The 16742-nt window shown below is 47.7% G+C and overlaps 1 protein-coding gene across 1 annotated transcript in view; it reads left to right on the plus strand.

The window, feature by feature from the left end:
• Positions 1-16742, plus strand: part of LOC124037512 (unconventional myosin-IXAa-like) — a 342685-nt gene that overhangs the window by 213726 nt on the left and 112217 nt on the right. The window contains exons 10-11 of the mRNA XM_046352288.1: positions 1373-1489; positions 7778-7912. Of these exons, the coding sequence (XP_046208244.1) occupies positions 1373-1489; positions 7778-7912 (252 nt within the window). The remainder of the gene's footprint in view (positions 1-1372; positions 1490-7777; positions 7913-16742) is intronic.

Below are 16742 nucleotides of genomic sequence, written 5' to 3' on the forward strand. Positions count from 1 at the left end.
GAGAGTTAGATAGATAGTCCCAGATCAACAGACTAATACATTAGAGAGTTAGTTAGATAGTCCTATATCAACAGACTAATACATTAGAGAGTTAGATAGTCCTATATCATTTACATTTACATTTAAGTCATTTAGCAGACGCTCTTATCCAGAGCGACTTACAAATTGGTGCATTCACCTTATGACATCCAGTGGAACAGTCACTTTACAATAGTGCATCTAAATCTTAAAGGGGGGGGGTGAGAAGGATTACTTTATCCTATCCTAGGTATTCCTTAAAGAGGTGGGGTTTCAGGTGTCTCCGGAAGGTGGTGATTGACTCCGCTGTCCTGGCTAATGCATTAGAGAGTTAGATAGATAGTCCCAGATCAACAGACTAATACATTAGAGAGTTAGATAGATAGTCCCAGATCAACAGACTAATGCATTAGAGAGTTAGATAGATAGGCCCAGATCAACAGACTAATGCATTAGAGAGTTAGATAGATAGGCCCAGATCAACAGACTAATGCATTAGAGCGTTAGATAGATAGGCCTATATCAACAGACTAATGCATTAGAGAGTTAGATAGGCCTAGATCAACAGACTAATACATTAGAGAGTTAGATAGATAGGCCTATATCAACAGACTAATGCATTAGAGAGTTAGATAGATAGGCCCAGATCAACAGACTAATGCATTAGAGAGTTAGATAGATAGGCCTATATCAACAGACTAATGCATTAGAGAGTTAGATAGATAGTCCTAGATCAACAGACTAATGCATTAGAGAGTTAGATAGATAGTCCTAGATCAACAGACTAATGCATTAGAGAGTTAGATAGATAGGCCCAGATCAACAGACTAATACATTAGAGAGTTAGATAGATAGGCCTATATCAACATACTAATACATTAGAGAGTTAGATAGATAGGCCCAGATCAACAGACTAATGCATTAGAGAGTTAGATAGATAGGCCCAGATCAACAGACTAATACATTAGAGAGTTAGATAGATAGTCCTAGATCAACAGACTAATGCATTAGAGAGTTAGATAGATAGTCCTAGATCAACAGACTAATGCATTAGAGATTCACTTGTTGTGTAAAGTGCAGCAGATTATTTAATTCATGTTTGCCATTGTTGCTTGTATCTAATCTACATAATGTAAGGATTTCAACAAGTGTGTGTGTGTGTGTGTGTGTGTGTGTGTGTGTGTGTGTGTGTGTGTGTGTGTGGGTGTGGGTGTGGGTGTGTGAGGGGAAGGGGGGTTTACAGGAGGATCAACCCATGGTCCAGATTAAATGAATGTACAGTGTGTGTATAGCACTGTGATTGGAGCAGACTGTAAATTACATTCATGTCTCATGATTGTGTCTGTGTGTGTAGGCTGGTACCGTTCGGGACTCCATGGCCAAATCCCTGTACAGCGCCCTGTTTGACTGGATCGTGTTCAGGACCAACCATGCTCTGCTCAACAACAAAGACCTGGAGCACAGTGCCAAGGTCAACACTACAAAACACCTGGGGTTCGAGCCACCCAGTGAATGTATGCACACATGACTGTAAGGATTTGGATTATTATTACATACACAACACACACAACACATACACAACACACACTACACAACACATACACAACACACACAATACATACACAACACATACACAACACACAACACACACACAACACACACACACATAATTCATGCAAACTCTGACACACAGCAGCATACCGCCCTGCATCCCACTGCTGGCTTGCTTCTGAAGCTAATCAGGGTTGGTCCTGGTCAGTCCCTGGATGGGAGACCCAGATGCTGCTGGCTTGTTTCTGAAGCTAAGCAGGTTTGGTCCTAGTCGGCCCCTGGATGGGAGAGCAAATGCTGCTGGCTTGCTTCTGAAGCTAAGCAGGGTTGGTCCTAGTTGTTCCCAGGATGAGAGACCAGATGCTGCTGGAAGTGGTGTTGGAGAGCCAGCAGGAGGTGCTCTTTCCTCTGGTCCCTAACAAAATATTCTAATTCCCTAGGGCAGTGATTGGGGACATTTCCCTGTGTAAGGTTCTGTCTTTAGGTTGTCATGACTCTTTGTGGTCACCTAAGATACCATGGCACTTTTTATAACCCCGGTGTCCTGGCTAAATTCCCAATCTGACCCTCATACCATTATGGCCACCTGATTATCATCTCCAGCTTCCTATTGGCTCGTTCATCCCTCCTCCTCTCCCCTGTAACTAGACTGAACAAAAATATAAATGCAACATGTAAGGTGTTGGTCTCATGTTTCATGAGCTGAAATAAGAGATTGCATACATTTTCCATATGCTTATTTCTCTAAAATGTTGTGCACAAATTTGATAACATCCCTGTTAGTGAGTATTTCTCCTTTGCCAAGATAATTACATTTACATTTACATTACATTTAAGTCATTTAGCAGACGCTCTTATCCAGAGCGACTTACAAATTGGTGCATTCACCTTATGACATCCAGTGGGACAGTCACTTTACAATAGTGCATCTAAATCTTAAAGGGGGGGGTGAGAGGGATTACTTATCCTATCCTAGGTATTCCTTAAAGAGGTGGGGTTTCAGGTGTCTCCGGAAGGTGGTGATTGACTCCGCTGTCCTGGCGTCGTGAGGGAGTTTGTTCCACCATTGGGGGGCCAGAGCAGCGAACAGTTTTGACTGGGCTGAGTGGGGGTGTACTTCCTCAGTGGTAGGGAGGCGAGCAGGCCAGAGGTGGATGAACGCAGTGCCCTTGTTTGGGTGTAGGGCCTGATCAGAGCCTGGAGGTACTGAGGTGCCGTCCCCCTCACAGCTCCGTAGGCAAGCACCATGGTCTTGTAGCGGATGCGAGCTTCAACTGGAAGCCAGTGGAGAGAACGGAGGAGCGGGGTGACGTGAGAGAACTTGGGAAGGTTGAACACCAGACGGGCTGCGGCGTTCTGGATGCGTTGAAGGGGTTTAATGGCACAGGCAGGGAGCCCAGCCAACAGCGAGTTGCAGTAATCCAGACGGGAGATGACAAGTGCCTGGATTAGGACCTGCGCCGCTTCCTGTGTGAGGCAGGGTCGTACTCTGCGGATGTTGTAGAGCATGAACCTACAGGAACGGGCCACCGCCTTGATGTTGGTTGAGAACGACAGGGTGTTGTCCAGGATCACGCCAAGGTTCTTAGCGCTCTGGGAGGAGGACACAATGGAGTTGTCAACCGTGATGGCGAGATCATGGAACGGGCAGTCCTTCCCGGGAGGAAGAGCAGCTCCGTCTTGCCGAGGTTCAGCTTGAGGTGGTGATCCGTCATCCACACTGATATGTCTGCCAGACATGCAGAGATGCGATTCGCCACCTGGTCATCAGAAGGGGGAAAGGAGAAAAATTAGTTGTGTGTCGTCTGCATAGCAATGATAGGAGAGACCATGTGAGGTTATGACAGAGCCAAGTGACTTGGTGTATAGCGAGAATAGGAGAGGGCCTAGAACAGAGCCCTGGGGGACACCAGTGGTGAGAGCGCGTGGTGAGGAGACAGATTCTCGCCACGCCACCTGGTAGGAGCGACCTGTCAGGTAGGACGCAATCCAAGCGTGGGCCGCGCCGGAGATGCCCAACTCGGAGAGGGTGGAGAGGAGGATCTGATGGTTCACAGTATCGAAGGCAGCCGATAGATCTAGAAGGATGAGAGCAGAGGAGAGAGAGTTAGCTTTAGCAGTGCGGAGCGCCTCCGTGAGAGGAGAGCAGTCTCAGTTGAATGACTAGTCTTGAAACCTGACTGATTTGGATCAAGAAGGTCATTCAGAGAGAGATAGCGGGAGAGCTGGCCAAGGACGGCACGTTCAAGAGTTTTGGAGAGAAAAGAAAGAAGGGATACTGGTCTGTAATTGTTGACATCGGAGGGATCGAGTGTAGGTTTTTTCAGAAGGGGTGCAACTCTCGCTCTCTTGAAGACGGAAGGGACGTAAGCCAGCGGTCAGGGATGAGTTGATGAGCGAGGTGAGGTAAGGGAGAAGGTCTCCGGAAATGGTCTGGAGAAGAGAGGAGGGGATAGGGTCAAGCGGGCAGGTTGTTGGGCGGCCGGCCGTCACAAGACGCAAGATTTCATCTGGAGAGAGAGGGGAGAAAGAGGTCAGAGCACAGGGTAGGGCAGTGTGAGCAGAACCAGCGGTGTCGTTTGACTTAGCAAACGAGGATCGGATGTCGTCAACCTTCTTTTCAAAATGGTTGACGAAGTCATCTGCAGAGAGGGAGGAGGGGGGGAGGAGGATTCAGGAGGGAGGGGAAGGTGGCAAAGAGCTTCCTAGGGTTAGAGGCAGATGCTTGGAATTTAGCGTGGTAGAAAGTGGCTTTAGCAGCAGAGACAGAGGAGGAAAATGTAGAGAGGAGGGAGTGAAAGGATGCCAGGTCCGCAGGGAGGCGAGTTTTCCTTCATTTCCGCTCGGCTGCCCGGAGCCCTGTTCTGTGAGCTCGCAATGAGTCATCGAGCCACGGAGCGGGAGGGGAGGACCGAGCCGGCCTGGAGGATAGGGGACATAGAGAGTCAAAGGATGCAGAGAGGGAGGAGAGGAGGGTTGAGGAGGCAGAATCAGGAGATAGGTTGGAGAAGGTTTGAGTGGAGGGAAGAGATGATAGGATGGAAGAGGAGAGAGTAGCGGGGGAGAGAGAGCGAAGGTTGGGACGGCGCGATACCATCCGAGTAGGGGCAGTGTGGGAGGTGTTGGATGAGAGCGAGAGGGAAAAGGATACAAGGTAGTGGTCGGAGACTTGGAGGGGAGTTGCAATGAGGTTAGTGGAAGAACAGCATCTAGTAAAGATGAGGTCGAGCGTATTGCCTGCCTTGTGAGTAGGGGGAAGGTGAGAGGGTGAGGTCAAAAGAGGAGAGGAGTGGAAAGAAGGAGGCAGAGAGGAATGAGTCAAAGGTAGACGTGGGGAGGTTAAAGTCGCCCAGAACTGTGAGAGGTGAGCCGTCCTCAGGAAAGGAGCTTATCAAGGCATCAAGCTCATTGATGAACTCTCCGAGGGAACCTGGAGGGCGATAAATGATAAGGATGTTAAGCTTGAAAGGGCTGGTAACTGTGACAGCATGGAATTCAAAGGAGGCGATAGACAGATGGGTAAGGGGAGAAAGAGAGAATGACCACTTGGGAGAGATGAGGATCCCGGTGCCACCACCCCGCTGACCAGAAGCTCTCGGGGTGTGCGAGAACACGTGGGCGGATGAAGAGAGAGCAGTAGGAGTAGCAGTGTTGTCTGTGGTGATCCATGTTTCCGTCAGTGCCAAGAAGTCGAGGGACTGGAGGGAGGCATAGGCTGAGATGAACTCTGTCTTGTTGACCGCAGATTGGCAGTTCCAGAGGCTACCGGAGACCTGGAACTCCACGTGGGTCGTGCGCGCTGGGACCACCAGATTAGGGTGGCCGCGGCCACGCGGTGTGGAGCGTTTGTATGGTCTGTGCAGAGAGGAGAGAACAGGGATAGACAGACACATAGTTGACAGGCTACAGAAGAGGCTACGCTAATGCAAAGGAGATTGGAATGACAAGTGGACTACACGTTCAGAAAGTTAAGCTACGTAGCAAGAATCTTATTGACTAAAATGATTAAAATGATACAGTACTGCTGAAGTAGGCTAGCTGGCAGTGGGTGCGTTGTTGACACTACACTAATCAAGTCGTTCCGTTGAGTGTAATAGTTTCTGCAGTGCTGCTATTCGGGGGCTAGCTGGCTAGCTAGTAGTGTTGTTTACGTTACGTTGCGTTAAAAGAACGACAATAGCTGGCTAGCTAACCTAGAAAATCGCTCTAGACTACACAGTTATCTTTGATACAAAGACGGCTATGTAGCTAGCTATGTAGCTAGCTACGATCAAACAAATCAAACCGTTGTACTGTAATGAAATGAAATGAAAATGTGATACTACCTGTGAATGCGACCGGGTTGTTGAGTCTATTCAGAAGACGTTGGCTAGCTAGCAGAGTCTCCTACGTTAAGGACGACAAATAGCTGGCTAGCTAACCTCGGTAAATTAAGATAATCACTCTAAGACTACACACTCTAAACCTAAACAACACAATTATCTTGGATACGAAGATATGAAGACAGCAAAGACAGCTATGTAGCTAGCTAACACTACACTAATCAAGTCGTTCAGTTGAGTGTAATAGTTTCTCCAGTGCAGCTAATCAGTGGACGTTAGCTAGCTGGCTAGTGAAGACTACTTTAGGACGGCGAAATACGTTAATTACGCAATTATCTTTGATACAAAGACGGCTATGTAGCTAGCTGAGAAGAAATTGCTAAGATTAGACAAACCGTTGTGCTATAATGAAATATAATGAAATGTAATGAAATGTAATGAAAAAGTTATACTACCTGCGGGAGCCATCCATGTGTGGCATATCAAAGCTGCTAATTTAAATACACAGGTGCACCTTGTACCGGAGACAATAAAAGGCCTCTCTAAAATGTGCAGTTTTGTCACACAACACAATGCCGCAGATGTCTAACGTTTTGAGGGAGCGTGCAATTGATATGCTGACTGCAGGAATTTCCACCAGAGCGGTTGCCAGATAATTTAAGTTTCTCTACCATAAGCTGCCTCCAACGTCGTCTCTCTCTTTCGGCTGGGGGTGAAATGAGGAAACCACTGCGTGGGAACCGTGTGGCAGCTGGCTGGCTTTGCCCAGCGGGCATCCAAAGGATTAGATCACAGATCATATTTGCTTCTCTCCTCCCAAATCTGTGTGTTGGTGTGTCCACATGTGTGCCCAGAACATTGCTGCAGATGGCATTATGGCCATCGTGTGTGTGTGTGTGTGTGTGTGTGTGTGTGTGTGTGTGTGTGTGTGTGTGTGTGTGTGTGTGTGTGTGTGTGTGTGTGTGTGTGTGTGTGTGTGTGTGTGTGTGTGTGTGTGTGTGTGTGTGTGTGTGTGTGTGTGTGTGTGTGTGTGTGTGTGTGTGTGTGTGTGTGTGTGTGTGTGTGTGTGTAAGTGTGCAAGTGTGCAAGTGTGTGTGTGCAAGTGTGAGAGAGAGCAGATGAGGTTAGATTTACACTGCTGTGGTTTGGGGTCATGTGAGAGACTCTGTTGTGTCCCTCAGTCCTCATCTATCTCTCTGTTGTGTCCCTCAGTCCTCATCTATCTCTCTGTTGTGTCCCTCAGTCATCTATCTCTCTGTTGTGTCCCTCAGTCCTCATCTATCTCTCTGTTGTGTCCCTCGGTCCTCATCTATCTCTCTGTTGTGTCCCTCGGTCCTCATCTATCTCTCTGTTGTGTCCCTCGGTCCTCATCTATCTCTCTGTTGTGTCCCTCAGTCCTCATCTATCTCTCTGTTGTGTCCCTCAGTCATCTATCTCTCTGTTGTGTCCCTCGGTCCTCATCTATCTCTCTGTTGTGTCCCTCGGTCCTCATCTATCTCTCTGTTGTGTCCCTCGGTCCTCATCTATCTCTCTGTTGTGTCCCTCAGTCCTCATCTATCTCTCTGTTGTGTCCCTCAGTCCTCATCTATCTCTCTGTTGTGTCCCTCAGTCCTCATCTATCTCTCTGTTGTGTCCCTCGATCCTCATCTATCTCTCTGTTGTGTCCCTCGGTCCTCATCTATCTCTCTGTTGTGTCCCTCGGTCCTCATCTATCTCTATGTTGTGGGACTTCCGGTTGTGGTACAGCCCGTGATCAAACCAGGGTCTGTAGTGGAAGATTCATCAAGAGTTCGTTGTTTTTGTTTCTGAGTTGAGTTATGTATTAAAATGTTTAATATTTCAATATAGATTTAACACATCTAACTAAACTCTCTCTTTCACTTCAGATTCTTTCAATTGGAGTGCTGGACATCTTTGGCTTTGAAGACTACGAGAACAACAGCTTTGAGCAGTTCTGTATCAACTTGGCCAACGAGAGGCTCCATCACTACTTCAACCAGCACCTCTTCAAGCTCGAACAGGTAAGGTCTCTTTCTGTGTGTTTGTCCACAGGAGGTTGGTGGCACCTTAATTGGGGAGGACGGGCTCGTGGTAATAGCTGGAGTGGAAACAAGTGGAATGGTATCAAATACGTCAAAACACATGTTCTTGAAGCCATTCCATTTGCTCCGTTCCGGCCATTATTATGATCCGTCCCTCCCCTCAGCAGCCTCCACTGTGTGTGTCTGTGAGTCAGTACGCATGGACCACACTTCAGGTCAACAACAGAATAAGGCGTGTTGACAGTCACACACCGACTGGCATTCCTTTTTTAACTGTTTGAACTACAGTTTTGTGTGGACAATAAAGTTTCCTATTTAATCCAATGCTCCATGATGTAACAATAGAAACAGAATGGGATGGATACAAATTTAAGTATAATATGTCTGTGGGTCCATCCATCACGGAATGTTGACTTGAATGGGAATGTCCATTCTAATGGTTGTAATCATTCTCTATGGTTGTGACTATTTAGCTGGCTCTTTAGCGGTGCCGTCTGGCTCTTTAGTGGTGACGTCTGTCTCGTTAGCGGTGACGTCCGGCTCGTTAGCGGTGATGTCTGTCTCGTTAGCGGTGACGTCCGGCTCGTTAGCGGTGCCGCCTGGCTCTTTAGTGGTGACGTCTGTCTCGTTAGCGGTGATGTCTGGCTCGTTAGAGGTGCCGTCTGGCTCTTTAGTGGTGACGTCTGTCTCGTTAGCGGTGCCGTCTGGCTCTTTAGTGGTGACGTCTGTCTCGTTAGCGGTGCCGTCTGGCTCATTAGCGGTGATGTCTGGCTGCGGTGACGTCTGTCCACACGTCTGTCTCAACAACGTCTGGCTCGTTAGCGGTGACGTCCGGCTCGTTAGCGGTGACGTCCGGCTTGTTAGCGGTGACGTCCGGCTCGTTAGCGGTGACGTCCGGCTCGTTAGCGGTGACGTTTCCGGCTGGACGTTAGCCAATGCGTCCATGATGTAACAATAGAAACAGAATGCGGTGGTCCGTTTTAGCGGTAATCCGTCTGTTAGGGTCCGTCCATCACGTTATGTTGACGTTGAATGGGAATGTCCATTCTAATGGTTGTGATCGTCCGTCTATGGTTGTGACTATCCGTCTCGTTAGCGGTGACGTCCGTCTCGTTAGCGGTGACATCCGTCTCGTTAGCGGTGACGCCTGACTCGTTAGCGGTTACGTCAGAGTACATAACCTGTGTGTGTGTGTGTCCCATTGGGTTTTGTGATAGAGAGTCAGTGTGGGTGTGTGTTAGGGTCATACTGTGTGAGACAGAGAGTCACCGTGTGTGAGTTTTTATTATTTTTATTTCACCTTTATTTAACCAGGTAGGCTAGTTGAGAACACCTTTATTTAACCAGGTAGGCTAGTTGAGAACAAGTTCTCATTTACAACTGCGACCTTGCCAAGATAAAGCAAAGCAGTGTGACACAGACAACAACACAGAGTTACACATGGAGTAAACAATAAACAAGCTAATAACACAATAAACAAGTCAATGACACAGTAGAGAAAAGAAAGTCTTTACACAGTGTGTGTAAAAGGCATGAGGGAGGCAATAAATAGGCCATAGGAGCGAATAATTACAATTTAGCAGATTAACACTGGAGGGATAAATGAGCAGAGGATGATGTGCAAGTAGAGATACTGGTGTGCAAAAGAGCAGAAAAGTAAATAAAAACAGTATGGGGATGAGGTAGGTAGATTGGGTAGGCTCTTTACAGATGGACTATGTACAGCAGCAGCGATCGTTTAGCTGCTCAGATAGCTGATGTTTAAAGTTGGTGAGGGAAATATAAGTCTCCAACTTCAGCGCTTTTTGCAATTCGTTCCAGTCACTGGCAGCAGAGAACTGGAAGGAAAGGAGGCCAAATGAGGTGTTGGCTTTGGGGATGATCAGTGAGATATACCTGCTGGAACGTGTGAGTGTGTGTGTGTGTCCCAGTGGGTTTGTGTTAGCGTCATACTGTCTGAGACAGAGAGTGTGTGTGTCCCAGTGGGTTTGTGTTAGCGTCATACTGTCTGAGACAGAGAGAGAGTGTGTGTGTGTGTGTGTGTGTGTGTGTGTGTGTGTGTGTGTGTGTGTGTGTGTGTGTGTGTGTGTGTGTGTGTGTGTGTGTGTGTGTGTGTGTGTGTGTGTGTGTGTGTGTGTGTGTGTGTGTGTGTGTGTGTGTGAGTGTCACTACATTGTCAATAGAGTGGATAGTGTTGTGAAAAAGGGCTATTTCCTCATGGTCAGAAGGAATGCAGTAAATGCATTGTTTACTGTAGCAGGTCAGGAATTTACGCGCGCTAAGGTTTCCAGACGTAGTGTTTTGATTTGGTTTTGATGAGGGTGTTTTGGCCCTCTTGGCACCCGACTCGAGTAAATCCGTCTGTCTCCCCTCTGTCTGTCTTTGTTTACCACTCATAATCACCTGGCCTGCTTTGGAAATGGCACCCTATTCCCTATATAGTGCACTACTTTTGACCTGAGTTGGCACCCTATTCCCTATATAGTGCACTACTTTTGACTAAGTCCTGTAGGCCTATGGGAATAGGGTGCTATTCTAGACTCAGCCCTGGAGATGGGCTCATCGTACTCTTGTTTTGTCTGTGTGGGATTTATTGTTTTGTCTCATTTAGCCCAGTTAGCCTAGCGCCCTACTGCCTGGCTTATGAAGACTTCTGAATGCCGTCATTTAGCCCAGTTAGCCTAGCGCGCTAGTACCTGGCTTATGAAGACTTCTGAATGCCGTCATTTAGCCCAGTTAGCCTAGCGCGCTAGTGCCTGGCTTATGAAGACTTCTGAATACCGTCATTTAGCCCAGTTAGCCTAGCGCACTAGTGCCTGGCTTATGAAGACTTCTGAATGCCTTCATTTAGCCCAGTTAGCCTAGCGCAGTAGTGCCTGGCTTATGCAGACTTCTGGATGCCTTCATTTAGCCCAGTTAGCCTAGCGCAGTAGTGCCTGGCTTATGAAGACTTCTGAATGCCTTCATTTAGCCCAGTTAGCCTAGAATAGTAGGATAACTTTGGACTGTGGTGAGTTTCTTATGCAGTCTTTTGAGTGTGGTGAGTGTTTTGGGAGTTTTTGTTGTTGTTGTTTTCCCAACAGAACATGGTTCCTTGCCGTGGTGTTTTTGTCCTGTCGTGTGGATGTTCTGAGGCGTGCTGCTTTGTTTACACACACTGTTGATTTGCACTCCCCCTTTGGGGTGACATAAATTATGAACACACACACACACAAACAGAACTCTAGTCTCACTCCAACCTGATACCTTGGAGCAGAGAGCATCCCATGCCATCCCATAACATGAGCCGTCACCATGGTTACTTCGGCCAATGCTGTGTCTTGCCCAGTGCCGTCGCTCACCATGACCAGAGTCACTGTCATTAGGGCTCAACGTAGCAAAGTGTTTTGCAGTAGAAAGCAAAATAAAAGTGTTGTGCCTAATGAACAACCCTGTTGCTGCTTCCAGCTGACTTCTGGCAGTCAACATCAGCAGGCTACATCCTCTCTGGGATTCCAACCATAGAACATGGTGTTACCTGGAGTTGGTCACTTGCATCACAGATGTCTCTTTAGCAACCACACACAGCATTACATAATCGACCCGAGGACGTGGCCGTCTCTCACCTTTTGATCGACCTGATGACGTGTTTTCATATAGGAGTTTATTTTACAATATAAACTGTTTTCATTTGGGAGTTTATTTTACAGTAGAACTGCAGAGGTTAGGTTGAGTACGAGGCCACGTGGAAGGGTTGCCAGATTCTGACTGATTTGTGTTTGTTTAAATAGTACAGTGTGGTCATGGCCCCTCCCACTGGCGTTTGAATCAGGGAAATACTCCACACCTCTACTCTCCCGCTCGCTCTTGTAGAAGTTGCCCAGATCTAGGATGAGCTAGCTAACTAACTCAGTGTCCAGGAGTAAATGCAACTTAGTCCTACTCTCCCTCATTGGGCTCTCTCAACTTTCCAACCGATCAGTTAGTCTTATCAGCAGGGCTGTCTCAACTCTCCAACCAATCAGTTAGTCTTATCAGCAGGGCTGTCTCAACTTTCCAACCGATCAGTTAGTCTTATCAGCAGGGCTGTCTCAACTCTCCAACCAATCAGTTAGTCTTATCAGTAGGGCTGTCTCAACTCTCCAACCAATCAGTTAGTCTTATCAGCAGGGCTGTCTCACCTCTCCAACCAATCAGTTAGTCTTTACAGCAGGGCTGTCTCACCTCTCCAACCAATCAGTTAGTCTTATCAGCAGGGCTGTCTCACCTCTCCAACCAATCAGTTAGTCTTATCAGCAGGGCTGTCTCAACTCTCCAACCAATCAGTTAGTCTTATCAGCAGGGCTGCCTCAACTCTCCAACCAATCAGTTAGTCTTATCAGCAGGGCTGTCTCAACTCTCCAACCAATCAGTTAGTCTTATCAGCAGGGCTGTCTCAACTCTCCAACCAATCAGTTAGTCTTATCTGCAGGGCTGTCTCACCTCTCCAACCAATCAGTTAGTCTTATCAGCAGGGCTGTCTCACCTCTCCAACCAATCAGTTAGTCTTATCAGCAGGGCTGTCTCACCTCTCCAACCAATCAGTTAGTCTTATCAGCAGGGCTGTCTCAACTCTCCAACCAATCAGTTAGTCTTATCAGCAGGGCTGTCTCACCTCTCCAACCAATCAGTTAGTCTTATCAGCAGGGCTGTCTCACCTCTCCAACCAATCAGTTAGTCTTATCAGCAGGGCTGTCTCAACTCTCCAACCAATCAGTTAGTCTTATCAGCAGGGCTGTCTCACCTCTCCAACCAATCAGTTAGTCTTACCAGCATGGCTGTCTCACCTCTCCAACCAATCAGTTAGTCTTATCAGCAGGGCTGTCTCACCTCTCCAACCAATAATTTAGTCTTATCAGCATGGCTGTCTCACCTCTCCAACCAATCAGTTAGTCTTATCAGCAGGGTTGTCTCACCTCTCCAACCAATAATTTAGTCTTATCAGCAGGGCTGTCTCACCTCTCCAACCAATCAGTTAGTCTTATCAGCAGGGCTGTCTCACCTCTCCAACCAATCAGTTAGTCTTATCGGCAGGGCTGTCTCACCTCTCCAACCAATCAGTTAGTCTTATCGGCAGGGCTGTCTCACCTCTCCAACCAATCAGTTAGTCTTATCGGCAGGGCTGTCTCACCTCTCTAACCAATCAGTTAGTCTTATCAGCAGGGCTGTCTCACCTCTCCAACCAATCAGTTAGTCTTATCAGCAGGGCTGTCTCACCTCTCCAACCAATCATTTAGTCTTATCAGCAGGAAGTGTTTTATGTTTGAACAGTGGCCAAAGCTAATAGGACTGTACCAAATACTATTCCCAACAGGGGCTCCAATGTTTACAACGACATGCCAATTGCTCCTTCATTTCTTCTCCATCTCTATGAAAATGATTTCCAGATGTATCGGAGCTCAAACCCATGGCCACATATGCAAACAGTGTATCACATTCACGCACCCTTCTGAGATGTGTAGACTTCTCACCAACGTGAAGAAACCATCTGTGCTCTGGTATGTTTGAAATCACAGGATTCAGTTTAATCTTTTTATGAGTCATTTTGTAAATAGAATGTCAGTGTAAAATGACCATTCTTTTTTAAATAGGATTTCAATAGCTTTACCGGTAACCCTTTATTCCACTTACCACTTCAGTATGACATCACCATTTTGAGTCATGTGGTCCCAATACCGTGACTCCTACAGACCTCTCTGCTCTTCACTAATTTTTTTCTGAGATTGTCATAGCCTGATCCCAGATCTGTTTGTGTGGTCTTGCCAATATGAGTCCAAAAAGAGGCAATAGCATAAATAGATCTGGGATCAGGCCATCAGTGTTTGCGAGGGGAAATGACGGAGTCGCTCTGTGACGGAGTCGCTCTGCTCTATGACTGACAATGCTGTATCTATAGCTGTAACCACCGCCCCGGCCCGTTAAAACTCGGGCAGCCTGCCAAACACAATACAGCACATGATGCAGAGAGAGAGAGAGAGAGAGAGAGAGAGAGCAGAGAGAGAGCAGAGAGAGAGAGAGAGAGAGAGAGAGCCCAGAGAGAGAGAGAGAGAGAGAGAGAGAGAGAGAGAGAGAGAGAGAGAGCCCAGAGAGAGCGAGAGAGAGAGCCCAGAGAGAGCGAGAGAGCCCAGAGAGAGAGAGAGAGAGCAGAGAGAGAGAGAGAGCCCAGAGAGGAGAGAGCCCAGAGAGAGCAGAGAGAGAGAGAGAGAGCCCAGAGAGGGCGAGAGAGAGAGAGAGAGTCCAGAGAGAGAGAACACAGAGAGAGCGAGAGAGAGAGCCCAGAGAGAGCGAGAGAGAGAGCCCAGAGAGAGCGAGAGAGAGAGCCCAGAGAGAGCGAGAGAGCCCAGAGAGAGAGAGAGAGCCCAGAGAGAGCGAGAGAGAGAGCCCAGAGAGAGCGAGAGAGCCCAGAGAGAGAGAGAGAGCCCAGAGAGAGAGAGAGAGCCCAGAGAGAGAGCCCAGAGAGAGCCCAGAGAGAGAGCAGGAGAACAATACAGGAAGGTTTAGGCCTTTATTGCGGAGCCCTGTGGGTGGTGAAGACGTTTTATGTCCTAGATGTGGATTTGATTGAAACATTTAAAAAGGAAAACTTTAGTCTTTCGTGATAAACTCAGAAGCACCATCATAATGAGTCAATATAGTAATGATGTAAGTTGGATGTAGAATTTCATGGGTGGAATTTTCTCTTTTTTACTTTTAGGGAGGAAGGATAGGCATGTCAAGTTGCACACATGAAATAGCCCTGCTAGCCGCGGAGTTGGGTGTCCCGGCTAGTTCCACTTCCTGTTCCTCTGTTGTTGTGTGATGTGTCTGGCACTGACATAGACATACTTCAGTAGTCACAGGGCTTCTGGGTCATACTTCAGTAGTCACAGGGCTTCTGGGTCATACTTCAGTAGTCACAGGGCTTCTGGGTCATACTTCAGTGGTCACAGGGCTTCTGGGTCATACTTCAGTAGTCACAGGGCTTCTGGGTCATACTTCAGTAGTCACAGGGCTTCTGGGTCATACTTCAAATCAAATCAAATCAAATCAAATTTATTTATATAGCCCTTCGTACATCAGCTGATATCTCAAAGTGCTGTACAGAAACCCAGCCTAAAACCCCAAACAGCAAACAATGCAGGTGTAAAAGCACGGTGGCTAGGAAAAACTCCCTAGAAAGGCCAAAACCTAGGAAGAAACCTAGAGAGGAACCGGGCTATGTGGGGTGGCCAGTCCTCTTCTGGCTGTGCCGGGTAGAGATTATAACAGAACATGACCAAGATGTTCAAATGTTCATAAATGACCAGCATGGTCAAATAATAATAAGGCAGAACAGTTGAAACTGGAGCAGCAGCACAGTCAGATGGACTGGGGACAGCAAGGAGCCATCATGTCAGGTAGTCCTGGGGCACGGTCCTAGGGCTCAGGTCCTCCGAGAGAGAGAAAGAAAGAGAGAATTAGAGAGAGCATATGTGGGGTGGCCAGTCCTCTTCTGGCTGTGCCAGGTGGAGATTATAACAGAACGTGGCCAAGATGTTCAAATGTTCATAAATGACCAGCATGGTTGAATAATAGTAAGGCAGAACAGTTGAAACTGGAGCAGGAGCATGGCCAGGTGGACTGGGGACAGCAAGGAGTCCTCATGTCAGGTAGTCCTGGGACATGGTCCTAGGGCCCAGGCCAGTTGAAACTGGAGCAGCAGCATGGCCAGGTGGACTGGGGACAGCAAGGAGTCATCATGTCAGGTAGTCCTGGGGCATGGTTCTAGGGCTCAGGTCCTCCGAGAGAGAGAAAGAAAGAGAGAAGGAGAGAATTAGAGAACGCACACTTAGATTTACACAGGACACCGAATAGGACAGGAGAAGTACTCCAGATAAACAAACTGACCCTAGCCCCCCGACACATAAACTACTGCAGCATAAATACTGGAGGCTGAGACAGGAGGGGTCAGGAGACACTGTGGCCCCATCCGAGGACACCCCCGGACAGGGCCAAACAGGAAGGATATAACCCCACCCACTTTGCCAAAGCACTTCAGTAGTCATAGGGCTTCTGGGTCATACTTCAGTCGTCACAGGGCTTCTGGGTAGTCACAGAGCTTCTGGGTCATACTTCAGTAGTCACAGGGCTTCTGGGTCATACTTCAGTAGTCACAGGGCTTCTGGGTCATGCTTCAGTAGTGTCTTTTATCGATGGCGGTTATGATATTGTTTCGGACCTTGAGCATGGCTGAGTTGCACCCGTGACCGGCTCGGAAACCAGATTGCATAGTGGAGAAGGTCCAGATTTTCTAGCCCAGCTGATTTGTAGGAGTCCAGATTTTCTAGCCCAGCTGATTTGTAGGAGTCCAGATTTTCTAGCCCAGCTGATTTGCAGGAGTCCAGATTTTGCAGCTCTTTCGAACATCCGCTGTCTGGATTTGGGTGAAGGAGAAATGGGGGAGGCATGGGCAAGTTGCTGTGGGTGGTGCAGAGCTGTTGACCGGGGTAGGGGTAGCCAGGTGGAAAGCATGGCCAGCCGTAGTAGAATGCTTCTTGAAATTCTTGATTATTGTGGATTTATCGGTGTTGACAGTGTTTCCTAGCCTCAGTGCAGTGGGCAGCTGGGAGGAGGTGCTCTTATTCCCTGTGGACTTTACAGTGTCCCAGAACTTTTTGAAGTTTGTGTTACAGGATGCAAATTTCTGTTTGAAAAAGTTAGCCTTTGCTTTCATAACTGCCTGTGTATATCGGTTCCTAACTTCCCTGGAAAGTTGCATATCGCGGGGGCTATTTGATGCTAACGCAGAACACCACAGGTTTTTTTTTGTGCT

This window comes from Oncorhynchus gorbuscha, linkage group LG06 (assembly GCF_021184085.1).
Source record: "Oncorhynchus gorbuscha isolate QuinsamMale2020 ecotype Even-year linkage group LG06, OgorEven_v1.0, whole genome shotgun sequence".
NCBI classification, from domain to species: Eukaryota; Metazoa; Chordata; class Actinopteri; order Salmoniformes; family Salmonidae; genus Oncorhynchus; species Oncorhynchus gorbuscha.